Source organism: Trachurus trachurus (genome assembly GCF_905171665.1).
Source record: "Trachurus trachurus genome assembly, chromosome: 17".
Lineage (NCBI taxonomy): Eukaryota > Metazoa > Chordata > Actinopteri > Carangiformes > Carangidae > Trachurus > Trachurus trachurus.
Genome location: NC_139900.1, coordinates 14,185,864 through 14,212,525, shown reverse-complemented (window position 1 = coordinate 14,212,525; position 26,662 = coordinate 14,185,864). Strand labels below are relative to the sequence as shown.

At 40.4% G+C, this 26,662-nt stretch overlaps 1 protein-coding gene across 3 annotated transcripts; it reads right to left on the bottom strand.

Annotated features, from left to right (window-relative positions):
* Nucleotides 1-25,409, bottom strand: LOC311000389 (macrophage mannose receptor 1-like). Of its 3 annotated transcripts, XM_083991087.1 has the most exons (32): nucleotides 25,252-25,409; nucleotides 24,259-24,612; nucleotides 23,711-23,881; nucleotides 23,376-23,531; nucleotides 22,921-23,028; nucleotides 20,537-20,674; nucleotides 20,257-20,436; nucleotides 19,605-19,759; nucleotides 18,948-19,061; nucleotides 18,490-18,605; nucleotides 18,233-18,381; nucleotides 17,946-18,145; nucleotides 16,567-16,688; nucleotides 16,202-16,274; nucleotides 15,951-16,104; nucleotides 15,822-15,860; nucleotides 15,154-15,317; nucleotides 13,145-13,212; nucleotides 12,771-12,871; nucleotides 12,316-12,458; nucleotides 11,971-12,076; nucleotides 10,994-11,121; nucleotides 9,774-9,794; nucleotides 9,654-9,683; nucleotides 7,115-7,220; nucleotides 6,595-6,827; nucleotides 5,840-6,005; nucleotides 3,750-3,920; nucleotides 3,545-3,661; nucleotides 3,136-3,300; nucleotides 2,786-2,811; nucleotides 1-2,707 (listed from the first exon to the last, which is right to left on the bottom strand). In XM_083991087.1, the coding sequence occupies exons 1-32, from the start codon at nucleotides 25,346-25,348 to the stop codon at nucleotides 2,447-2,449; spliced, it is 4,332 nt and encodes a 1,443-aa protein (XP_083847213.1). In that variant the 5' UTR covers nucleotides 25,349-25,409; the 3' UTR covers nucleotides 1-2,446. The 3 variants fall into 3 exon arrangements, with proteins under 3 accessions (XP_083847213.1, XP_083847212.1, XP_083847211.1); XM_083991086.1 differs by lacking the exons at nucleotides 23,376-23,531; nucleotides 23,711-23,881; nucleotides 24,259-24,612; nucleotides 25,252-25,409 and having other exon boundaries at nucleotides 1-2,703; nucleotides 2,785-2,811; nucleotides 20,257-20,433; nucleotides 22,921-23,024; XM_083991085.1 differs by lacking the exons at nucleotides 23,376-23,531; nucleotides 23,711-23,881; nucleotides 24,259-24,612; nucleotides 25,252-25,409 and having other exon boundaries at nucleotides 20,257-20,433; nucleotides 22,921-23,024.
* Between the last annotated feature and the right edge of the window lie 1,253 nt (nucleotides 25,410-26,662).

The following is a 26,662-nucleotide window of genomic DNA, read 5'->3' as shown; positions in this document are numbered from 1 at the left end:
AATAAAAAAGCATCTCGTCTGCAAAATGTGAACTGCATATAGTAAAACAAACTTTCTCTTTTCTTTGTTATCACAGAGTAACAGTAAACATTAACTATAAAAAAATATCATGAAAAGCTGCAAAATGAATAGTTGGGAAACTGATTGAAAGCCAAGCATTGGAGCATTTGCATGAAGAACACAAAAGCTGTACAAGTTATCCCGTTTCATTGATCTGTCTTTATAGCAGAACACTTTATTCCTGCATTACTCACAAAGGATTTAAGAGTGGTGTGAGTTGTTGTTGAAAGTCAGTCTCAGAGTTTTTTCATCTTTTTAAAACTTTTTACTTACACAAACAGCTAGGGCAGGGATGTCAAACCCAAATACACCGTGGGCCAAAATTTAAAAAATTGGTCGAGGGCCAGACTGGTTCAATGTTTATCCGAACTTATTTAAATGACCTTATTGCACTTATTGATCCCAATACTAACAAAGCCTGCACGTTATTGCATATAAAACAATATTAATCATTAAATTTAAAAAAAAAATCAGTTACATTCATTTCTTATGGCTCTTTCTGCAGCTTTCCATAGTAATTTCTAATTATGAATGCACATGATTAACTGTTAACCAATAGCAAGAACTGACCAGACCAATTGGTTCTATCATATTTTATTTTATTAGTTCTTGCCCACACGTGCAGACTTTCACGTGCCTTCAGTCATATCAGTCATTTTGCAGCAATAAGTTACACAGGAGGACTTTCAGTTTGTGCCACTTCTGCAGCAGTCCAGTGACAGACATTTAGACGACAAACGTACAGGGACATCTGCATGTGCTTCATCTGTAACAACAGCGCTGCTTAAAAAAGAAAAAAAAAAGGACGGCTACTCTCTCCAGCCGGTTCACCTGTAGCTCACCTAACAGCTCCACAGAGGGGCTGTCAGAGGAGCCTCTGCTGTTCCTCTCTTCAGTCTCGTGTTTGGCTGCACTAAACAGCTGTAGCGAGTGTGTTTCTTAACAGCAAGAAAAAACCCCATTGTTGATCGTTCTCTCAAACAACAATAGAGGATCAGGTTGTGGTGCTAATGAACAAGTGGGGCTGCTGGGGCAAGGACTTGCGCTCACGGCCCCGCAATAGACGTGCCAACGCACTGGAAGTGCATTGTGGGATTTGTAGTGTATTAGTGGTACGTGCAACATACCGGCGGGCCAGCTCTAATTGTCTCTACTGTAGATATTATCCTGCGGGCCAAAGATAATTACATCGCCAGCTGGATTTGGCTGGCGGGCCTTGAGTTTGACATACACTACTCACAAAAAGTTAGGGATGTTTCAGAATGCACCTAAAATCCACTACAACATTTACAGGTGAATTTAACCGTCTCTAAACTTTTGAACATGTCCAATTGTTCAATGTTTTAGTACTTGAATAACATGCTGTTTTCTAACAAGGTGATTAACCACAAAAATCACAAGCACCGTCTGATTTAGTGGTTAATGTTCTGGTTCAATGACAATTTGTATACAGTCCTCTTCTCTCTCCCTCTCCTCTCCACCATGTTCAAATTTTGACCATTGCATCCTTCTACTTAAAAGTCCTGCTTTCATGATAGAATATCACTGTAGCATGAACTTTTTATAGGGATATTCTTGACAAATATCCCTAACTTTTTGTGAGTAGTGTATGTGAACTTAGGGCTTTTTTTTAATTCAAGAACTTGGCGTAAATGCTGATATTTGTTCATTTGGCTTTTTCGTCTTAAAACACACTGCATTCCTACTGTAGCTCTGTGGATGTGAAACAGGAAGTGAACCCTTTCAAGTAGTTGCCTTTATTAGATACAGAACATAAACCAGACAGATTTTTAATGTTTTGTTAGTGGTAGCTTGTCTCTCTGTTCTTTATTAACACCCACATTGGTCTCATCAGTGTAACAACCAGTTATCCCATACTATAGCTAATCATTTCAAGTAGTGTTCCTCCTTGTATCTTATGTTTATGAATTTAAAGTTACCGTAATGTGACTTCAGTGACTCATTATACTGTGTAAAGACAGAAGATAAGTAGGCTATATTTAATTTCACTGCTTCTAGGGAGAGGACATAGTTGGCTGTTTGAAATTCTTATTTTTACTTTTACTTTTATTTGAACTTGACTGAGGAAAGTACAGTATAGTGCAATATTCACAGAAAGGAAGCTGTTTTGTTTCTGTTTGCGATCAAGAATGTCTAAATTTTCTAATCTTTTTTGTGGCTTGAACACATCATGAATGCCCCTTGTTCTGAATGATTATATTTTTGTACTAAAAATTGGAATATTTTACTGTTAATTATTAATAGACAGTGGAGAGTGAGAAAGGAAAGTCAGGGGGAGAGAGAGGATGACATACCACAAACGGCCTCAGGTTGTAATTTCCGACCAATGGCTGCTTCCATTAGGAAACAGCCTGATTTAATTAAATCACAGAGTTGGAACAGGCTCATTCTTTGCATCCTCTTCCTCTTCACTAATGTCAACCACATCAGGTGGGGACTGGTCATTGCTGAAGAACAGTGGGTTGTCTAAGGTGGTTATTCTGCCAGGGATGGTTAGGTGACGACGAGACTTCTTGGAGAGGAAAAAGGCAATCACTGCCACCATGGCAATCCCAGCAAAGACCAGCACAACTATCAACATTTTGTGGCTTCTGCCATCAGGATTGGGTCCAACCACTGTGACTGTTTTAAAAAGTAGGTGAGAGTCAGTTGAAAAATATATACTGTATTCACAATATTGAGAGAATTAAATTAGTTACTTACTCTTTGATGGTAATGGCTCTGGTAAAACTATATAAAAGGAAGGAAAATGTGATCAAATTAAAAAAAAATAATAATAAAAAAAATGTCATTGAATGAAGTACACAGTATTCCAACTTTACAGATGGGAGCAAAAGGTGGAAATGTTCGGTGTGAGAACTGCTTGTTTGTCAATGTCCTTGTAGAGTCAGCACAGCATCCACATTGAATGTGACAACCTCTAAAATAGTGATGTTAATTGTGCAACTGCAAAGGTGAATTGTGACGTTTCATTTAACTTCAGGGAACCTACAACATTAAGACAAAAATGGCTTTGTGAATAGACAACATCATAAGTCCATGAAAGGCTAATACCTTTTGGTGTTTTGCAGATGTATGGTTTGCTGAACCACTGATCTCCCACCATCCATGTCCCATCTGAAGCACTAATCGCTCCATAGTCGTTGGAAGTAGGTTCATCTTGTCCTTGACCCCAATTAGTGTAGTCCACAACAGTGTTGTCCAACCACAACCACACCCCTGGAGACACATAGATGTTTTTTTCTTGTGCTGTTTCTTTTGTTAACAGATTATATTTAGTATATTATTTTTGTTTGTTTTTTTCATTTATCTTATTGAATATTCCTATTGACTGCGCAGAAGTATCCTGATGTTTGTACTGTAACCTATTGAATCTCAATCTCAATCAATCTCAATCTATTGGTTTGCCATGTGTATAGTATTATCCTGTAGCTGAATATTAAGCAGTCAATAGAAAGAGTACCTTTGCGAGTTTTATACATGCCGATCCAGAAAGAGGACTGGCTGTCTTGATATGTCATTGCATTGTTTTGGATGAATTCTTGCTCTGAGGGATCCTCAATGCTGAGTAGGGATCCACCTTCAGAAAACAAAATGGTACTCTTTAGTGAAAGCTACAGTATAGACATTTTATTACCTAAAAATATCTTTCACAAGAAAACACTTACCATATCTTGCACAGTTAGCCGCTGCACCTGGCCACCCTGTGCTGTCTGTGATAAATATGTAACAGTTGCCCTTAAATGGTAGCCAGAAAAATTGACTGGCTGTAAAGTGTAATTTATCTGGGTCATTAGGGCAAACTCCTGGATAATCACTTGATTCAGTTGGTGGCACATCTGTGAATTAGAGAGGGAATAATTGATTAAAATTCTGTACTTTTAAGTGTTTTTAAAGGTTGAGTCTGGAGTTTTGTGCCCAAAAATAAACATCAGACTTATACAAATGAAATCTGTCTTCATAGTCCTGTGTGGTGGTGGCTGTCAGCAGCAGCGCCCCCTCCCCCTGCCTGCATTTTGGTCTTCTGCTTTGTTTTGTTGTGCACGTGGAAGTTTCTCGGTGGAGAGCGAGAGAGTCTGTTTTCTCTCCAGCCTTGCTGTCTCTGATGCTGCTCTCTCTCTCTTTCTCTCTCTCTCTCTCTCTCAGCAGCAGCAGTCAGGACCGCGAAGAAAAAGAAATGCCGTCTGAGTGAAGCGCTGGAGCCGCGGACCGATTCCCGACCGTCACTGACAACTAAAGCCTCGACTGGTGACATACAGTCTGTGGTTACAAGGTGAGCTAGCTCGATGCTAACTTCGGCTAGCGGTAGCGGTTAGCATCGACCGCTAACACCCGCTTCCCAGCTCACCACAACGGCATAACCAGGGGTTAATTTGAGCCGGATCCTGCCAGAACAAGATCCAGCACCTCTTAATTTTGGCCTCTCTGTGTTCCGGTACTTATTTGGGCAGATCCGGTACCTCTCATAAAAAAAAAACGTTTTAAAAATGTTTAAAATAAAATAATAATATGTATATATTCATTTACAGAACAAATCCCCATAATTCCATGTTGTTTATTAAGATTTAACGTCATTTGAGTCAGAGATCTGTTGAAGTTGACGCACTGATCAGGCCGTATATAGTTTAGCTTTTACTGCGCTGTGCACTCGCCCTTCTTTCTCTCTCTCTCTGTCTCTGTGTCAACTGCTGCTGTCAGGTGCAGGAGGCTACACAGTTGAGCCCGAGAGGAGGAGCCCAGTGTGAATAATTTGTTTACAAACTGCAACGGACAAAACTCCAGACTCTACCTTTAAAATGATCTGATGTTAAAAAGGTGTTCCAGACATAAGAGGATGTATCCTAATATTTAAAGACTAATATGATTCAAGTTTAAACATGCTCATTAAAGGTTGAATATGGAGAATCTTTATTAAAAGCTATATTTTTTCAAAAATAATACACCCACGGGGTGTTTAGAGGGGTGCAGAATGAAAGTATATGAAATTATATTTAGTCTGAATTAATTATTTAAATTTTTTTGACAGATTCGACAATGATTTAATTTTATTTTTATTTTCTATTTTATTTCAAATTTTTATTGTAAGCGCTTTGAGACTTGTTCTTCAGGTGAAAAGCGCTCTATAAATACAATTTATTATTATTATCATTATTATTATTATTATTATTATTTCTGTTTACATCGTACCTGCCAGTAGCCGACATTGTGGCTCACTTTTCTGCTGTTTTCCTGAGCCTCCTCACGGTCGTTGTTTTCAACAAAGCCTTTTTAATCGATCGATGGATTATCACATGTTACGATGCGTGTATTTGTATAGCTGTCATAAACAAGAGATTATGGTTTACAGGGCGTTTGTGTCATGGACTCGTGGTGCCACTGAGACAAGCTTAGCTTCTTTTCCCCCACCGAGACGAGAGCTGTGACACCTGGTCCGAGGCTCTGATCATGCAGGTTTGGTTTCCAGCCACAGTGTGGAAGGAGCCTCCACTCTCCCTGTAACAAGCTACAAGTCATTTATCTAACATCACAATTAGTCTGAAGCTAATGAAGGTAAAAATGAAACATAAGGTAAATATCCTGCATAGTTCTCCTTGGCGTACCTAGCAAGTGTGTTTTACTTAGCAACGGTCTGACTACAACTGCAGGAATTAGGGTTAGGGTTATTTTTCTGTTACTGTTGTTGCCTATCTTGATCAATAGATGGCGGTATTCTGGTAATTCTCCATATTCAACCTTTAAAGATAGTTATTGGCCATACCTGTTGACTTCATACAAACACTGCTGATGGTCTGATCGCAGTTAGCAGTCTTCCATTTTGCATCCACGTCCACATAGACACAAGGTCTGTCCGTGCTTGGTTCATTTGGACCCCAGAAAGAAAGTCTCATTCGCCAGCCATCAGTATATATGAAATAACCACCGGTCTGAAAGTGAGGGATTGATCACAGTGAAGTTAGCTTAATTATAGGAATCCTTTCTTCTGAGGTGATTAAGATGACCCTGTTTTCTATGGTTTTCCTGTAGGGAAACTATCAGGTTGATATTATCAGGTTTTACTGAAAAGGTATGAATGGCTTGCTATTAATCTTGAATGGTGAGGGTGCATACCACATCTCACATGACATTCCTGCTCCTTGTTATAACCAATTTGTTCAGTGCTATCAGAAGATCAGTATTTGAAAACTATTTATCACCAGTGAGGGCAAGATTTTTTCACTACTGCAATAGCTGTCTAGCCCGGCTAACGCCAGGCCACATCTCATTCTCATTTGAGATTGAGTAAGGGTCTGGATAAGGTGTATTCACCTCCAACTTCCAAGAGGCATGACCAATGGACATAGATCAAAATGCCTCTGTACGCAATTGGATTGTCCTCAAACCAATCAGACCAATGATGACATGCAAAGCAATGGAAAACCCTGACAAATGTCTTTTCATGATACCCCTCAGTAAGTGAACAGTGGTTCAAAAAACCTGCTTTAGCTGTGTTATTTGTCATTGTCATGACTTTACCATATTTCTGTTCAGTCCAATCCAGAAAGAAGTGTTCAGATTCCGAGCCATCAGTTCAACATAGACCTGTGCCCACTCATTTCGCAGACTAGCCAGTTTGGCACCATCATCTTCACAGTGCTTATTGGCTTCATTCCAGGTCATTGGTTGAGTAACAACCTTGATAGAGTCATTCAGTCGTGTGACATAGTCAGTAGTAACTGTTGGTTGAGGGGAGTCTGGGAGAGATGGATCTGTTTCGGGGGGAAATTAAAACAATCACTGCAAAATATTGAATTGAACACTGAAAAATCTCTCTGCAAATTAACAACTGCTGCTGTATACAATTAGAAAATGTTACCCTGAAGCTACATGTATTGTACATGATGATTGTCAATCATTTGTATACATCGTCTTAGATAGATTATAGGTACATATATTTAGGGGGAGGAAGAGAGAAACTAGCAGTAACGGCACAGACTGTAACCATAAGTGCATTTTGTTGGTTGCAGATACAGAGGCACATCATAGATGAACTCACTGAGATTTCGAAGACAGACAAAACCATTGGTGTCATTGCAGTGTTGAAATGTCCATTTTCCAATATCAAGGTCAAGGTTGGTACTGATTACAACGCATTTGTTGTCCTGGGGAGTGGAGAGAAAACAGTGGGTAAAGAGATTGTTTGGGTCCAGGAGATAAAACAGCATCATAATACTGCTCAGGTATGTCCTATGAAGGGGGGGGGGGGGTTCGATCGGGCCGTACAAGTTTCCTGCGCACTGCTGTCATGCATGCGCGCTTCTGTGTGTGTGTGTGAGAATGCCAAATAAGGAACAGCGCTATGCAGAGATGAATGAACGGAACGAGATTGCATTGCCAGAAAAAAGAAAAGAAAAAGAAAAATCTATTCATGGCGGACGTAATTCTTTTGTGGCGGGCCGCCACGAATGAATGAATATGTGGGAAACACTGCAATGCATGTGCTGTACTTGTATCATTCATGCAATTGTATTGCCACGCTGTAGGGTCCTCAGTCACAACTTCTGTAATTATTATTAGTATTATTTTGTCTAAAGAAAAAAAAAAGTCTGATCGCAGAAGTTGAAAGGACTATATGTAAGAAATTTAAAGCAAACAGTCGTAAAATATCCTAATATGTCGCAGAGACTCATGAATAATGTTTAAGCAGAAGTAAGCGGAATATTTGTGTTAATATACGTCTTAACTCATTGAGTGCCGCGCTCCTTTCCAAAGTTTTAGTCAAGTGTACCGGCAATTTAGACCATTTTTGACTTTTTATGTAGAGCCACAGTGTATTCTATATTATTGCCACCAACACATACTGTGGCTCAATTGAAAGGTTTAAATTAATGCTTCAAGTGGCCACAAACCGTTTGTTTCTACGTGCCTCCGTTCCTGAGAAAAGTCAAGCTAAACATGGCTGGGTTTCACCAAAATCCCTCCTTTTTTTCTAGAAAAGGAGATAGAGCGTCTTTTATGAAAGGTGCGCTGTTTGTGTCTGTCGCTCTTCTCACACTCGCATTTCTGGATCAAAGGGCTCGTATAAGATAAATATATACAACAATGGTTGTTCTATTCACAAAACCACCAGCGGGGGCGGGGGGGGGCGCCACTAAACAACAATAACACAGACGCACCGTGCCGTGTCACAGCTTCTCCCCGCGGAACGTGAGGGTCTGTCGGCCACCGCGGCTCGGGAAGACCGGTCCCGCCGGTGGTCGCGGTCCTTCTGTGGTACGGGTCGGTGATGCCGGTCTGCTTTGGCCCAGAGACCATCAGATTTTACCGCGGGAGGACTTTGGGGAGGACACGGTGTTGCTCCAGCTGAAGACCGGGTGGACTGTCGGCTGAGAGCTTCCTGTTTCTGCTCCGAGCAGCTCGAGCAGCTGGAGCAGCAGCGCGGGTGAAAGCAGAGCAGCTGCGCTGCATCTGCGCTGCATCTGCATGCAGAACTCGTTTGCAGAAGCCGAGTTATGATAAAAACTTCCACATCATGAGCTGTCATGTGACTTTGATCGTCATCTATTTCAGTTCTCCTCGTCGTAGAGTCCCCAAATTTACATATAATGTGTATTAAAGTGTCTATTTTCATAATTTAAAAAAAAAGCAAAAAACGTAAAATTACGTTGTTGGCACTCAACGCATGGGAACGAAAAACGAGAAATTACGTGGTTGGCACTCAATGAGTTAAATAGTTATCTTCCGACGGCAATCACTTACATAGAGTGTTTGGTCCGAAACACGGGTCTGTCAGTCACTCTGCTCTGCTGTAAGCCGAGGAGAAAACGTTGTGTATACTTCCTTGTATCCTACAACCTTTATCCAATGAGGAGAGAGAACGGCATGAAGGGCTGTGTGTGCAGCCATGGGATGCGCCTGAATGTGGTGACGTAGGGACAAGGACCAATAGATCCATGACGAGGGCGGGGGCTGCTAACTAACGAAGTTAGCCAAAATGACCGGATCGCTTACAGTACTTCTGCTTTAATGTAACATACTGATCTGAATGACAACAGTAGTACAGCAAGAATATTCGCATTAAAAAATTACAAATCATGTTTATGTTTTGAATTTATATTTTGGCATGTGGCGCCACCCAGCACTCTCTCCAAATCACAGCGTCAGTGGCATTTCAGCCTCCGGGTTGCCAGTTAAGCTACCACTGAGTAACAGTAACTTGCAGATCACCCGACTGACGTGAACTCCGGCCGTAGTTACTGTTAGTCAGAGCAATAAAAGAGTGAGGTTGTTGATGAATATTTAGCTTTTTACTCTGCTCAAACTGCAGAAACGCGAACACATAGGAGATGGTACTGTAGGCAGATATTAGATGTACTGCTGCTTCATCCCGCTGAATGCAGGTAGTAGCTAACTAATGCAGTTTAACATGGTTGAGAGGCATGATCATCTTTACTTTGAGACTGTGTGAGTGAGCAGAGCATTGGTTAGCGAGTGCAGATACAGAGTCTGGGGGGCAGGGAAGGGGAAACGAGTGTAGAAAGAGTGTAAAAAGTGTAAAAAGAAGCAGAGTTGCCTTCAGCCGTTTAACTTCTTACCGTTAGTCTCAAATCATCATCATATATATCCTGTTAAGTAAACCCAGAGAAAACAAATAACTAAAATGCAAAAGGTTTAGTGTAATTTTGCAAGTAATGAAAAAATAAGCAGTTTCTTACCACTGGTTTATGATATCTATTCTGCAATGTAAACACAGAGATTAAAAACTAATGCACTTAAGTTGTCATAGTAATCAGTTGATTTTGCACTTCAAGCATAGTGCACAAATGTGTACATAAATTAATTTGAACTTTACCCAAATCTCTTCAAGGAATAGTTCTCCAAAAAAATTAAAGTCATTAGTGACTCACCCTCATGCTGACGAATAGTAGTTGTGCATCTGGAGACCTGGGAGGGCGGTTCGTACTCCCGAGTATTCATCAGAATGAGGGTGAGTCACTAATGACTGAATTTCATTTTTTGGTGAACTTTTCCTTTAAGTTTGTTTATTTTGATCACAGCATGTTTTTTTTTTTTTTTTTTTTTACAAAATTCAAGGTAATAACAAAATATAGCTGGTTGAAAAGGGTTTCGGCTGAAGCAAAGCTTATAGCTGCCGAACCCTTGTTTCCCATTTCATTACAAAACCATAAACAGTCTAATGAGAAAGCCACATACATGCATACATACATGCATACATGCATACATACATACATACATACATACATACATACATACATATACTGTACATCGTACACAATATGTCCCCCACCGACAATCCTATAACTATCCATAAACCTACAAAACTCAAAAACAAAACAGGTTGAAATCTCAATTTTCGTTGCCAGAAATACATTTTTAGTTTCCTACATTACACAACCAATATCCATCCTCATCTACAGACACCAAGGTATTTCCCCAAACCTCTGTTGTTCTCAGCATTTTCAAGTTTGTACTTTTCAAGTATGTTCTTTTTAAACATTGATTTTAAATGGGCAACATTTTTGCTGTCTTTAATATCTTCTGATGAGCTAATCCAAACACCAACTGTCCCACTCTCCACCCAGAAACATTCCTGTGCACAACAAAACAAAGCAAAAGACCAAAATACAGGCAGGGGGAGGGGGCACTGCAGACACAGTCACCACCACACAGGACTAGAAGCCCATAGGTGATGATTAAGAAGGATTTTATTTGTATAAGTTGAGCGTTTATTTTTGGGCACAAAACTCCAGACCCAACCTTTAAATAGTACATTAAAGCAGCGTGTCTAAAATTCAGATAACAAACATTGGTTACATTTCTACACGCACACACACACGCAAACATGAATTATCAGGAGTGCTGCACAATCTACTTCTTCACATTTTCAAACACATTTCAGACTGTGTCCACTTACACTAAGATCCAAGTTGGAATATGACGCCTGTCGCCCATCAGTCCAGTAAATTCCATCGTCATATAAGTCATGAAGACCAATCCACAGATCAGGAGTAGGTGCATCAGCCATCTGATTCACCAAAAATACTGAAAATTTGAACAAAGATTTTTTCGCATGAGGGTTTATTTCCCTCCAATTAAACACACTATGGTATCTCAGTGAGGTGGATCTGTCTTCATAACATCTCTGTCTATTATAAACTAGATAACAGAAACTAGTAACAGACACAGTTGGCCTCACAAGAAAGAACAGAGATCTGGCAGTCAATAGCGATGTTGGGTTTGGCTTATTCAAACCAGGTTAATCTTGTTTAGTGAACAGCACTTGTAGAGTTTGTAGCAGAGCTTTAGATTTGTAGATTGAGATTTATATACAGTAGTATAATCATTAGTCATTGGAATGTTTTACATTCTTCCCAATAAAACAGTTCAGTGATAAACTAATTATTGAAACATGAGCCTCTTAACTATCTACCATTGTGTCTCAGTCACAATGCAGATGCTCAATTAGCCATATTCACAGCGTCACCATCTTTGCTAAACATCATCACTTGGGGTGGGAAGACTCAACGCCGTCACATAACAACTGTTGAGCTATTTAACGTTCCAGTGTTCATCACAACATCTGATATCGGCTAAAAATACAAGCTTGTATCTCTGGTGTGCGTTGACTATCTAGTTTTACTGCTTTTCTATCTTACATTACATTAGCAAGGGTGTCATATCAACATTCACGTTACCGTTAACAGTTGCAGCTAAAGCCGGTTAAAAAAATATTTATATTATGAAGGTGCCAGCTAACGTACCCACCCCAAGTGGTGACATAATGAAAGATGTTAACGCTGTGAATATGGTCAATTTACCAAAAAATCTGAGTAAAAGTTGAGGGCTTGAAGAAATTTGTGAGTCTAAGAAAAAAAATTATGTGAAACAAACCTTGCTCATGTCTTGAGAAAATAGAGGCCAAGTTTCCACCCATTTCTTTGCATTGATTCCTCGCTCCATCCCATGTTAATTTCTGTTCTTTAACAATGAGGTAACACTAAAAATGGAAATTTGTATATTTAAGGTGTTGCAAATCTACCAAATACATCTACTCAAACATTGTATTTTTAAACACAGCCTATATATCTAAATTCAACATGACGAAACAACTAATGTGATATCTCTAAAGAGCATTACAAGTTGTACCCTTTTTAAAAGATTAAAATACTGTATTTGCGTTGGTGTTATTCTTGTATCCTAAAAAGTAATTTGTATGGTTAAAAAATCACCTCTGACCTTGGAGTTAAATGTTTTCCAGTTAGCTGGGCAGCCACCTTTAGGAGGCACTGTGGGTGCTACAGTGGTGTTAGCTGGAGGGGATCCACTACGTTTGCAAATAAACCGGTGACTATACCCACAATTATAATCATGCCAGAAGCCTGTGAACCAACGCAAGATATAAAAATCAACGTACATGATCAACATTCACAGAATCAAACCCATTTTTTGATTTTCTTTTCTCTTTCTAGAATATTTCTTTAATTGTTTGAATCAGGATGCTTACTGTACAGTAAGTGTAGGGAATTAATAGGAATAGCATCTGCATGTAATTTTTTTTTTATCTTCTTGTGTTTTTGACAAATGAGAGGCTGAGCAATTATAATTGTCACTAAGTAACTCGGTACTGAAATCTGAAATTATGTTAAATATATCATTTGGATGTAAAGTAGATTATATTGTAATTCACTCACCATTCAATTCTTGCATGGCAGCACAGTTCTCATCGAAGTTTCTGAAATCAGGCTGACCTACTTCCCACTTTTGAAATACCACTTGAGAACCATCCACCCACCTTTAAGTAACAAGCAAAACTGTAATTTTGTAAGAAACAACTACAAAAATATTATAGCATAATGACATACTGATTCAATTCAGTAAAGGGAGTAAAGGGTGATTGTGGAAATAGTGCAACTTGCAGTTTTACCTTTGAGCCACTGATTCTTTAAATGTGGAGCAGATTGAGAACATACTTTTCTCAGATCCAGAAAACAGAAGTTCAACAATAACAATAATTCAACGATAAATTGAGATGCATGTAATAAATTTGACTGTGTTTGGTACTCACTGATATGTTCCATCGAGATCTAAAGTCAGGCCTATCCAGTAAGACCCACTGTCACCGACACCGTACATCTGCAAACAGAGAGTAAGTCATAGTTTCTGTTGTTTATGTAGTTTTTTTTATTTTTTTTTTATTCATATCCATAGTGCAATACAGGTGATAAAACATCATGAAGCAGGAAACAATACATGTGTAAAAGTGTGTAAAGGCGGACTTACACTGCACGATTTTGTCGTCCCAGACGAGTCGCAGCCTAATAATCGTAGAGTAGGCTTGGGCGGTATCCAAATTTTGATACCGTCAAACTTCCTCCACATTTTACCACGGTATACGGCAGAGGGGAACCCTCTGGGCCTTCAAGGTATTCAGTGAAGGCCCAAGAAAAAATATTGAAATAATTTTTGTACTACTATATATTTATTTATTTTATTTTATTTTATTTTATTTTATTTTATTTTATTTTATTTTATTTATTAATTTTATACAGTGAGTAACACACAAGTAATATTTTCTAGATCATTGTTATAAAGTTGGACTAATATTTCTTGGGAAACAATGGGTTAAAGCAGATATCAGTGGAATGTTTTTGTTAATATAAGTCCTAAATAGTCCTATTTTCCGTCAGCAATCACTTACATGAAGTATTTCAGCCTAAACACGAGTCTCTCCGTCACTCTGCTCTGCTGTAACCCGAGGAGAAAATTTTCCTTGTGGGATACAAGTGTTATCCAATGAGGAGAGAGAACGGCATGAAGGGCTGTGTGTGCAGCCAAGGGATGCGCGTGAATGTGGTGACGTAGCACGAGGACCAATTGATGCCTGACAAGGGCGGGGGCTGCTAACTCATGGTGCGTTCAAAGAAACTCGTACTTTGTGTTTTTCCTTCCTGTGAAGTCATACCAGTTCGATCTGGTACGAGTTCACGGGTCGGAAGTTACGAGTGGCCGTTATAGGGAACTTTCACAGACAACAGGATGGTAAAAACACGAGCTACGGGTTACCTGGAACGCTACCAAGTCGTAGTTGTGACTTGAAGCTGTAACTTACGGTTTCAAAAGCCTGCCTTGAACGCAGCATTAGCCGAAACGGCCGTGAAGCTGATATCTGCTTTAATATAATGGAACGGGAAATGGACCAATCACAATTTTTCTTCCAACGGTATCTGGGCAGTAAATCATCAACTCCCCCTGCAGGACCTTCGGTGGCTGTGACCGAAGGCCCGTGTAATGCAAGTCAATGTGGGCATGAATTTGAGATTGACAGGTGTCTTAGCCAATCATATTCCACTGAGTTGTGGGCGGGACCATACTACGACATCTTCCGGGTATTCGCGAATACCCAGCAGAACAACATAGCCGCCAAAATACTGAGGGAGCGAGTTGCCAAGTCCGCTTATTATACGTGATTTTCCGCATTCTACAATTAACGCAATATAGCCCATTTACCGTTTATGCGCGACCTGTCCATGCGCCTGCCTGCTTTTCCGCTGTTTTGGTTACGCTCCTCTCTCCCATGTGCATCTGTTTACAACGAAGCCGGCGAAAAATCAATAAATGGAGCAGTGGAAAACGTTATATAACACATACGATGTTACGGCGCGTGTGTCGTCTCAACCGTCATGAACAAAAGATTACGGGTTACGGAGCATGTTTGTGTTGCGATGCGCAGAGACGAGAGCTGGGACACCGGGGTGGCGGCCAGGTACTACACTGATGTTGCAAGGTTGGTTTTCAGCTGTGAGACGCCAGGTGGAAGGCAGAGAGCCTCCGTTCTCACTTGTAACAAGTTACAAGTCATGTAGTTAACGATCACAATTATTCCGGAGCTTTTTAATTAATAATAAAAATGTAGCAGAGCCACGGGAGAAATCCTGCTTACTTCCGCTTTAACAGATTTAAATAATCGAAATTTGGACGTTTGTGTATTGATTCAGATTCATCCACGTCGAATCGTGATGCATCTAAGAATCGGAAATTTCCCCCACTCCTAGCGGTAAATGTGTCACTGCTCACCTGTTGCCATAAAAAGAGACTTTCGGCTTCACTGTTGATAGTCACCAAGTCCCCATGCCTTTGTTTGCAGAAGGAACGAGCGTTTTCCATGGATGAGGAAGGAGTATTAACATAATACTGATTCCCATGCCATTCTAGCCATCCGTCTGAGGTCCTGTTGTAGACTGTAAACATGTTAGAAATACATTATAAAACTTCAGTATACAGTACGTGTTATTTTTTAATTTTTTCAGTTTTCAGCTTGGAGTCTCATAGCAGGTTAAATTTAAAGGCATGCAGCTAATGTGCAATGCAAAAAGTCAAAGGCGGGTGGGCCAGTCAATCCCGTATGACGACATGCATCGTGAGAGTGCCGGGTGTGTTTTGTTATTAATGGGAAACGGTGATAGTGTCGCTTGCGCCGATCGCCTCTCGCACGAGCGTGACGTCATTGTTTTGATGAGCACGGCATAGATAAAGGAATCGTTAAACATAAAGGCAAATGATATCGATGGATTGAACTAATTTGAGCCGGTTCTCAACTGGAACCAGTTCTCGATTCCCATCCCTATGGATGGGCCAAAAAAGGAGCACAGAGCAGTTATGTTTTAGATATCAAAAATGCTTAAAATGTAACAATACAGGATTCCTCAGTCAGGTTTCATACATCTATACAGTAGCTCACGCACCAGGAGCAACAGGGTCTGGAGGTGGCTTTAGAGTCTCTCCTGTAAGGACACAAACAGGAGATAAGATTTTGAGCATTTGGGGTGATTGTGTATACCTTATGTAACTTAATGACCAGAACCAGACTTTACCTGCACGGATCTGACAAATCCATCCAAGGCACTTCTCACACTGCACATCATTCCAAGACCCAGAACCACGCCACCCATACGTATCGAATTCAACGCATGATTCAACATTATTTTTATTGTTTGGTTCTCCATCTTCCCAGTGTTGAAAATTTACCTGTAAACAAAAGAAAATGATAAATGTCATGACAATGTATGGAAGACACATAAACTGTACCTGCGTAATTCAACCACAGTAACAAGAGGAGACTCACAGGGGATCCATCGCTCCATACGTAACCAGTGCCTGGATCAGGAGCACGGAGTCCAATCCAGACTGTCCCATGGCTAATATTGACAAACATAATGATTTAATATGAAACCAGTGTAAGAAATACAATTCATAATTGTCAGTTGAAGTTCAGTTTAAGTGCTTTCCTGTACAATAACCGACCTTTGACATTTTGCTGCAGCCAGTTTTATAATTATTTTTAACCCTTTGAATTTAATTTTCCATTCCATTCATGAACATGACCATACTTGTGACCTTATATTTATTTTGACAACCTGAATGAATTTAGAGTAGGCTATCTGGGAAGAATGAGAACAGTCTCTTTTAAGAGAGCAGGTCATCAGGTACCTCCATCCTGGTAGTTTAAGCTCAGCAGCACTGTGGATGCTGAGCAGGTCCCCTCCAATGGCCCTGCAGTAATCTCTGGCCTCATACCAGGTTCTCTTGTTCGAAGATTTGTATCTAAAAATCTGAAACACAAGGCAAGAAATCCATCTGTGACTGAAGGTTTGGTACTAGGGATGTAAACAATTAATCGATTAAATTAAATGAATTGCAGTTATTCGATCCTTTTCAATTGGAGTTTTTCTGTGAAATGTAAAATAGCAAAGCCGACATAATGTAGCGGGATCTCTGTTTAAACGTGTGCACAATGCACTGATCACACAAGGGAGATGGGAGGTGAAAAGAGACAACAACACTGTTACCTGTTGTTTACAGGCCTCAAGCATGTACGATTGCTAAAACGCAGAGTTTTAATATAGCCTATAACTTCATGAACGCAGCTCAAACCGACCCGGTGCCTCAGCACGGTGACCAAGCTTTGATAAATACACAGCATCCGCGCCGGTACAACGTGTCCTCCTGTATTTCAACCGGGTCGCTACCGGAGCTAAATTAAAATAAAAAAAAAGCAGCTGAACAGCCACAACAGACATGTGGTCAAGAGACGTACAGACCTGTCACAGTCTCACGGTGCATTTCATTATTATAAACCTCAACCTCAAAGCTCTCTGGCCTCAGACTTTCTTGACCTGCCCCTGAACATCACACAGGGACAATATGGAACTGCCTGTGTGATTGGTTACTGAGTTTTATTAATGTTTACATCAGGCGGAGTTCAACAAATCAGTTTATGCTACTGTGATTTAAGTACTGTAGTAATATCATCATAGTGTAGTGGCAGGAAAGACCATTTCATCTGTATGTATAGTTACGGCTTGTGTCTGTTGATTTAAAAAACAAAACAAAAAAGTTTAAATATTTAAATGTATGGCCCATGATTGGTCAGATTGGAAGTCAATTTAAAGTCAGAGGAAAAATGTTTCAAGGGTGTTTTTACTGTTCTCAAATGTAAAAATGGGTCACATTGGACCCTCAACATTATTTAAAGGTTAAATAACGTGTTACTTAACCTTTTTCATTGTGCTGTGCTCCTAAAGTAAACTAACAGTGTAGAGCCCTTTATAAGGAATGTTCAGCTTAAGTTAGGGTTCTCAGGAAAATCGCTGCTTATCAGTTAGTCGTTAATTGATCGATAACGTCCATCACCTAACAGTTAATGAATGAATCGATAATTTGCATCCCTATTTGGTACTCTCCCAATTTAGCAGCATTAGTACCACCATAGTGATAATGATCAGTGACAATGTTGAAATTTTGTGTTATGTTTGTCGTTTGTTAGGATGAAGTAAATCAGGTGAATGTTAAGCTGCATTGGATCCTACCTTAAAGCAGATGCTTCCTGATGCTTTTGGAGTCCAGCCCTCTGCACAGTTTAGTTGAGGAACCGTTGGTGGGACGGGGGTTATGACTGCCCCCTCTGCCAGGTGTTTGCAAATGTACTTCTCCTTATTGGTGCAAGACAGCACATCCCAGAGACCAGCAAAAAAACCTGTTGTCATGGCAACACAGCCCTGCTGGTGACCTTATGTTGTCAAGGGAAGAAACAAATTGTCATTGGTGAAGCCACTTCTGAACATGTCTTGTAGTGGAAATACTTTTTTCCCTGTACCTGGCATCAGAGCATTCCAGTGAGTAAACCTCACCGTGTCTGTGTTGGTCCACACAAATTCATCAATGTTTTTCTGGTTTGAGAGCCCTAACCAGAAGTATTTCTCCGGTCTCATCCCTACCAAGCTGACTAGAAATGCATTGTCCACCCTGGAACACAAATAAGATGGCAAATTTCTCATATTGGTGAATGATGTGCAGTTACATCTGAACCGCCAAAATCTAGTATCCTCGTGCAGTCGAAACAAAAGTTCTTACCCAGTTGAAACATCTGCCAAGTAGGAATTTGAACTCTTGCAGTCGTCTTTTGCTTCATCAAACGTCTTTGTTGCTGTCCCCACAAAGTAGCAATAGGAGCCGTACCTTTTCCAACCCTGGATTTTTGGAAAATAATTTGGGAAAATGTAATTAGTTTGTTGTCATATGTTAGTACATTTCATCATTATGGTGTAGCAAGTTAAACAGCATATTGTGCTGTATCTTAAGGGATTAGAGATGGTTGCTTATTGATATCAATAGATATATTGCAAAAAAAAACTTTACTGTTTGTCAATATACATTTTGAAATTGAATAAAAACTTCAGCCCAGTGTATTGCATCATTCATTAGTGCAGTACCACTCAAAACTTTAACAAAGCCAAGAAGCACATGTATTCAAGCACTTAAACCAGAGACAGACATATTTTCATACATTAGGAGAAGGAAAGCTCACGCACAGGTTTGCAGCCTGCATTCTGCTCCACTTCATCTCCAGAACGTTCAGAGTCACCTGCCTTCATACAAATGAAGCCATGTTTCTCCTCACACGCATGGTCAGCCCAGTTCCCATTCTGCAAGTGGAAACATATCATAAAATGTTAATCTGTGTGGAAACTGAACACTGATACTCAGGCAAACCACAGTGTACTGAATTGCATCAAACAGAAAGCTTATAGTGTGCAATTTGTTCCAATGTATTATCCAGGAAATAAACGTGAACAGTAGGTTATTTGGCCAGAAATGTGCAGACCCAACTGTCACACATTTTTGTGATTTTTGTGTTAAGTATCTTGTTCCCAAAGCATTGGTAAAATAATGTTGTATGGTTTTCTTGAAGCAAGATTCTCGATTTTGCGGCCTGGCTGCTAGAGTTGATTCCTATTCGTCCACAACACTGGGTGAGGTCCTCACACTTGACTTATGTTTGGCACATTCAGCTGATTCCATGGCCTTTTAATCGTGTTGAAAGAGGAAAGGGCCTGGCCCACAAAGTTGCCACATAGTTGGGCACAGAATGCAGGGAAGTAAGGGATTACTCATAGATACAAACGTCTCAACTTCTCAAGTTTATGCACCATATACCCAGTGGGTATTACCCACATGATGCACTTTACCTCTCCCTTGATGAGAACACAGTCTTCTTGATATGTGAACACACTCGGTCTTCCAAACACCCAGCTGGTGAAGCTGACAGTAGAGTGGTCACTCCAGTCAAACAGCCCTTCTGTCCTCTTGTCATTCAGCCCAATCCAAAGCTCATCAGTGGACGCTGCAGACGAGGACAGAAAAACATTAATCTCAGTCAATCATCTGTGTTCATTTGGTGTGAGGTATTTGCTCACTGACTGTGTGTCTGTTGTAGGTCACCACTGCTTGGCCATAGGTCTGTGTGTAACATTCACAAGTACTTTTGTAAGTTTCACTACTCTACAAAAGAAAAAAATCATGGTTGACTACCGGTATGTTGTAGTGCAAAAATATGAACCATATGATGCTGGAGGACTAAAATAGAAAGAGCAGAGGTACATGCATACAGCAAAGGTCATGCATGTTGATATATGTTGTCATTTTGATATACAAAAACCATCAGGATCTGTGTCAGCCCAACATACAGCAGTCCAGTAGCTGAACCAGTCACTAGTAAATGTGTAAATAACAATTAGGTTATATAATGTTTTGCCTCAGGGTGGCACCAGAGATCAGAGGTGTGTTGTTTGTTGTAAAGACTTGTTTCAAACTGCATTATTTTCTATTGTCTTCACATACCATATCCAAGTTGAGAGATAACAAAACTCTGGTCCTCCACATTGCGGATGCTGACTAAGTCCCCTCCTTCCTTGCGGCACATTTTCTGAGCATCAGACCATGTTTTCTGGGTGCGATTAAGGTGGAAGCAGTGACCATTGTAGGGAATCCAAGGGCTTGCACAAAATCCTTCCTCAGCTGCTCAGGAAAAAGTAGATGTGAATTCAAGGCGTGAGTGACAGATGACATTAAAATCAACTGAGGACACAATAGTGATATACAGAGCAGAACAGGTATTTACTTTGAACAGGAGGAGCCACAGCTCCAGCACTGTAGCAGATGTAGCCCAGTTTCTTTGTGCACACTGAACTTTGCCAGGAGTACTGTACAGCACTATCCAGAATTGCACAGTTTTGTCCTGGATTTGGATGTGGGTGTCCTAAAACAAGACATGGAGATGGTTGAGCTTGACTTGACGGCACAGATTCCACTACTTCATCTGTACTATTTCAACAAATTGGACAAAGAATTGTATATTATGACTCATATAATGACATTAAATAATGAACTTGCAGGCATTAATAAGAATTGCAAGATACAAAGCAAAGTTACTGGTATATCAACATAGGCAACAGGCAAAACCACAAAAAGAATTAGAGAAAGGAAAAATAGAAACAAAAGAATGAAAAAAACTGAGTCACTGCAACTAAAACTGTAAGTAATTTTACGGTATATTTTGATACAATTTAGTTTTTGGTAATTCATTTCATTCAGTCATATTTGTGAGATTCTGCTCTTTTATATTGATTATATTTTAATGGAGGCCTTTCACTTTGATGACAGTATGATCCTCCTCCATCCTGGCCATGGATGAGACTAGTCTTGCTGGAATCTGTTGAGAAATGTTTTTCCAACCTTTACAGATGATTCTAGGGCTTTTACTGCTATATCTGCTGTTTTAAAATACTTAAAAAGCAGAAGATATATTCAGGCTCAAGTCAGAGGGCAAGCCCAACATTTTTCTTCTTTATTGACACTTTGGGCCCTAGTTTGCTGGCGCAGCGCAGGTGGCGCAAGGTAGCGCAGCTGGTCTAATGCAAGTTTCGACCAGCGCAGCCTAGCGCAAAGTCAGATTGGAAGATTGGCAGATCGCGCTGCGCTGAGATAGGCGTGGCCGCGCAGCAGGGGGAGGCGTCACAGATTCAGCTTGGTGCAGTGGAAGTTTTGTGCGAAAATGTCTCGCCGAGGTTGCGCTGAAAGCTCGCCACCTCCAACCAGGTCTACTCTCAGCGCAGGGCGGAGCGCAGCAGGTGCAGTGGAAGTTTGACTGACTGACCTGCAGTGCACACACGTCACCAAGACCTCACAGGCAGATCTCCACAGTTCCAGACACATTTCAATGCAATAAATATCCACAATAACCACTATTTAATGCAACTAATGGAATCAACAGTGAATTTATATCTATATAGATTGTCCCGTCACATCTGACGTCAGATCAAAGCAGAGATCAAAGGCTGTCGGCGCGTAAAGGAAACTCCACCTGAATTAACACAGCAGGGACGAACTGGCACTGAAAAGCAGCTGTGGATGTCCCAAGCAGGACTGAGGGTGGATGACTGCATGTCGCTGCCGTGTTGAGATACCACTCTGCCCTTGTGATGATCGCTTTATTTATTTATTTACTTATTAATTCATTAGAGCGAGCGACCGCATCACGCAGCCGTAATGAAAAACAAAACAGAAATCATCATCTCTCTTAGTCCACCACAGCCTCGGTATCAGATAGTCAGTATATAGCCTACTACAGTACTCTCTATCACAGAAAAAAAGAGACGGACAGAGAGAGAGAGAGAGAGAGAGCGCGTCCTTTACGCTGATTTCATTCCGCATGGTGTTTGTTTATGTTGTGATTAGTGTAGGCTACACCTTCATCTTGCTTACACAGGGTTTGAATAACTGTGAGTTTCTTTATTAGTTTATTAGTTGTTGTTTCTTACACTGAGCACCGGTTCTCAGTGTATCAGATCAATCCTGGTTAAGTATATTAGTAAACTCATTATTGGTCACTCTGAGCTCGGACCTCCGGACCGCACAGCTGTTTCCTCCGGGGAGAGGTTCGGCCTCTGGCGTCGCTGTTTCCTCCGACAATGTCCAAGTATAAAATGACAAACTTGCAGCGCGCATCACCCGCCGCGCAGTTAAAGGTGAGGAGAGGAGCTCATTTGATTGGTGAAGATCTGACTCGGCTGTGTCAAACCCACTCCACGCCTTTCTCTCCTCCTCCTGTCTCCCTCCCGCCCTCTCTCCTCCCTCTTTGCCGTTTGCGCCGGTGGGAGGGACGAGGGGAGGGTTTACGCTGGTCTAAGTCTGACTGCGCGGCCCACCAATCTTGCGAAAAGGACCTGGTCCACGGCCCGTTGGCGTGGCGAAGCTGCGCTGCACTTAGACTTCGCTCGGTCTACGAGACTAGGGCCCTTTGTGTGTTGTCGTTGTCTTGTTGAAAAAATCCTTTCCTTGAAACTGTCAAGGAGTCATCATTTTATTCAATTCAATATAAATTTGTTAACTAGAAAACAACGTGGTGTGCATAAGGTAGAAAAACAGATGGAACAGAATAAAGATGTGAGTTACAGCATTATCAAAGTAAAAATAAAAAGGGCTTAAGTGGAAGGAAAAACCTACCTGAGTCCCAATCCAAATAACGGTACGGCTTCCCATTAGACCACTGCCAGCCATGTTCTGGATCCAGGGTCATTCCAATCCAAAGTTTACCCTGATGTCCCAGTAGTGCTACGAGTGTGTATTAAAAAAAATAGGGAAAATAAAAGTTGATATCTACTGTAATGAATAGGGCTTATTTCCTTACTGTTATACCAGAAATGTGTTAATTCCTTAATTTTGTCATTAAAAGTACAAATATATTAAATTACACAGAAAACTCTTTTTGGCAACACTTTACTTGAATATGTGTTTATAAGACACTGTCATAATCATGACATGACACCTGTCATTTTAATGAAATTGATGTTTGTTTGTTTTTAAGTAGACCTCAGATATTACAGGATAGATCACTCCCATAGCTATTCTTCATGCTTTCCCTATTACATTCATTTAAAATACAGTCACTGCTCCCTTACCTGAGACATACGACTTCTGGTGGAGGTCTGTGATACTGAGCAGGGAGGCACTCTGCTGTTTGCAGCTGGCCTCTGCCTGGTGCCATGTCAGAGCTGACTGGAGGTTGAACTGGTAATATGCTGCCGTTGTGATGTCTCTGTTCCAGCCTTCTTTGGCTGTGAAGTACAGGGAAATGCATTTCAGGAATGTCACTTATCTAACTTCAGGTGGCAAATGTATGCCTGCCCTGCTACACAGTATGGGGGCTCAGTATCCTGAAAACCTTCACAGAAGTGTAAAATGAAAACTATCACTGTTGTATAATACAACTTTATTGTTCACAGGCAATACTCACTGTTAACTGGGCAGTAGCCCCAGAGACCATGTTCAAATTTAGTTTCAACGGCACACCAAAGACGCTTGTCTGGGGTGTCAAATGTAGTGCAGTCTTTGTACCACTTGTCTTTGTACATGTAGGGAAACATGCAGATCCTACCATTTGCATTTCCTCCAATGGTATAAAGTTCTGAAAGACCCAAACAAGGACAACACATTAAAATGGATAATCTTTATTATTAGCATATTAAGTTAACTTTTTAGTAATACAACATTTTTGAACATTAAACATTTTAGAGGAATGAGTGCGTCATCATCACCTCACAACTTATGATCAAAGTGTGAAAATATGGAAGGAAACATTTCAAATAAATCTGTTACCTTTTTCTCAAATGATTTACCTGAAGATTGTATAATACATTTCATGCATAAACACTAGTAACTTCCTGCTAGCTGACGCTGTCATGTACTGTAAATCTTTGTTATTTTTCTGTATATTTCTCGTCTTCACTGTTATAGCTTTGTACTTAAAGTTCTGTAGAGATTACTATGAGTTAGTTACTATACCTCTGTTTGTTCTTGTGCAAGCACCACTAGATGACCCTGAGATTGTTAGGTGGTTATTAGGTCCCACTGTTTTGGAGAGAACTGCTGTGTTGTCTGCTGTGAGCTCAATGTAAAGCTCTTGGCCTTTGAGAGCGAGCGCCGTCTCATTCTTGCATTCCCACTTTTGCAGTTCACTGTTTTCGTCACAATCGTAGAGGCTGATTTCACTCCCAACGCTCTTCCCCTGGACTCCCAGGCACTTATTGCCCTTCCAGGGAACCATAAGTCGGTCACCACTTGTCCAGCGAATATCAAGGCAAAAATTATGTACTTTAACCAAACAATAACCTGTGGCCTGTAGAGAAAATGATGAATCTGCAAAGAAAGTTTGTTGTTGTGATCAGTAAACAGTTCTGATTGTAAGAGAAGCAAAAGACTCTTAATAGGTTGACTTCATTTTATATTATATTGACAATCACAGTTATTCGCAGAATAAACTAGGGATGCAACTAACGATTATTTTCATTATCGATTAATCTGTCAATCAGTGTTTCCCAAACCACAAGATAATGTCCTCAAATGTCTTGTTTTGTCCACAAACCAAAGAGATACAGTGTTATTGTGATAATATTATTCATTACTCATTAGCAAAAAGGAACAAAGAAACCAGAAATATTCATATTTAAGAAGGTGAAATTAGAGAATTTGGACTAACTACTCAAAACAATTATTCGATTAGTTGACATTTAATTTAATCATCGATTATTGTTCGATTAATCGATTAATTGTTGCAGCTCTAGAATAAACATAATATTAATCAGCAAAAAAGGTTCTTTTATTACACAACCAATATTGTAATAAATTTACAAAAACATTGTAACTCATGTAACACACTGACACATGGTAAATTACATAGTCAAGGTGTACTATGTAATATACATAATGCACAGAACATATAAGATCTACATGTAAAATATTACAAAAAGGTGAAAACGAAAAGATAGAATACTGTACCATCTAACGTCACACATTGTAATGTTTGGATGAGGAGGAACAAGGTTGCAAAAGGGATCTTGCTTTTTAGCAAATTTCTGGAATTCCTAAAAGCCATTCTTTAGCCAGACCTTATCCATGTGTTGTTTGCAGAGAATTCGAGCCTTGTGTGAATGCTTGCAGAAAGAAGAGGATTTAAGTAGTACAGACACGTCTTACACATCATATTGTCACACCTTTTTGGAATGCTGATGCTTGCACTCCCAGCAGTTTCATTAATGCCAACTTTCCGAACTTGCACAGTACGAACAATTGACTACATTTCCTAAGAGGATTTGCGTAATCACATGGTGGGGAACAGGAAGTGCAAGTCCTATGCTGCAGCAGTGGTGAATAGATTAGATTAGATTGCCTTTATTGTCATTTGAAAAAAGAATTCCAACGAAATTCACATTGCTTCCCCGCTGTGATACCACACAACACACACAAGACAGAATAAATACAAAATATAAAACCTATAAAAACATCATGAAATATTAATATAAAAGCATATGGGAACATTAGTCCACAAAAAAAAGAGATATTGCATATTGCCCGCATTGCACAACCCATTGTTGCCTATCTGTTCTTGAGGCTGCTATTTAGTTCTTTAATGGCACAAGAATAAAAACTGTTCTGGAGTCTTGATGTGCGACTCTTCAGGCATCTGTAGCGCTTTCCAGACGGCAAAAGTGTGAAGTGGTGGTTTCCTGGATGTGATGAGTCTTTTATTATGTTATTTGCCCGTTGTAGGCAACGAGACCTGTAGATGTCTTCGAGGGCGGGGAGTTGTGTGTTGGTGATGGACTGTTCCGTCTTTATTACCCTCTGTAGCGCCCTTCTCTCGGCTTTCGTGCAGCTCCAGAACCACACAAGGATGCCATGGCAGAGGATGCTCACAGAGCAGCGGTAGAAGGACAGCAGCAGCTCTTTCGAGAGGTGGACTTTCCTCAGGAAATAGAGCCGCTGCTGAGCCTTCTTCACGAGGGCAGTGGTGTTGGTAGCCCATGAGAGGTCCTGTGACATGTGTGTGCCCAGGAACCTGTATTCACCGACCCTCTCGACCTCCACACCCTTGAGGTACAGAGGTGCTGGTTCTGCCCTCCTCCTCCTGAAGTCCACAATCATTTCTTTTGTTTTGTTGGGGTTTAGTGCCAAGTTGTTGTTGGTGCACCAAACTATCAGATTGTGGACCTCGTCCCTGTATGCTGTCTCGTCACCATTTTGAATTAGCCCCACCACTGTTGTATCATCAGCAAATGTTATTGTTCTGTTTGTGTCATGGATTGTTGTACAGTCCGAAGTGTAGAGTGTGAAGAGGACAGGAGAAAGCACACACCCCTGGGGAACTCCCACTGCAATTACGTCAGCTTAAAAAAAAAAAAAAACTTGC

What these genes read in the sequence shown, in the direction of transcription:
- LOC311000389 (XM_083991087.1), bottom strand. Translation starts at nt 25,348, where the DNA reads ATGGCTTTTAGGAATTCCAGAAATTTGCTAAAAAGCAAGATCCCTTTT. An exon ending in TTATTTGGATTGGGACTCAG is followed by an intron (nt 20,675 to 22,920) that starts GTAGGTTTTTCC and finishes GTCTTGTTTTAG; the next exon opens with GACACCCACATCCAAATCCA. An exon ending in TTTCTCAAGACATGAGCAAG is followed by an intron (nt 11,122 to 11,970) that starts GTTTGTTTCACA and finishes TCAAATTTTCAG; the next exon opens with TATTTTTGGTGAATCAGATG.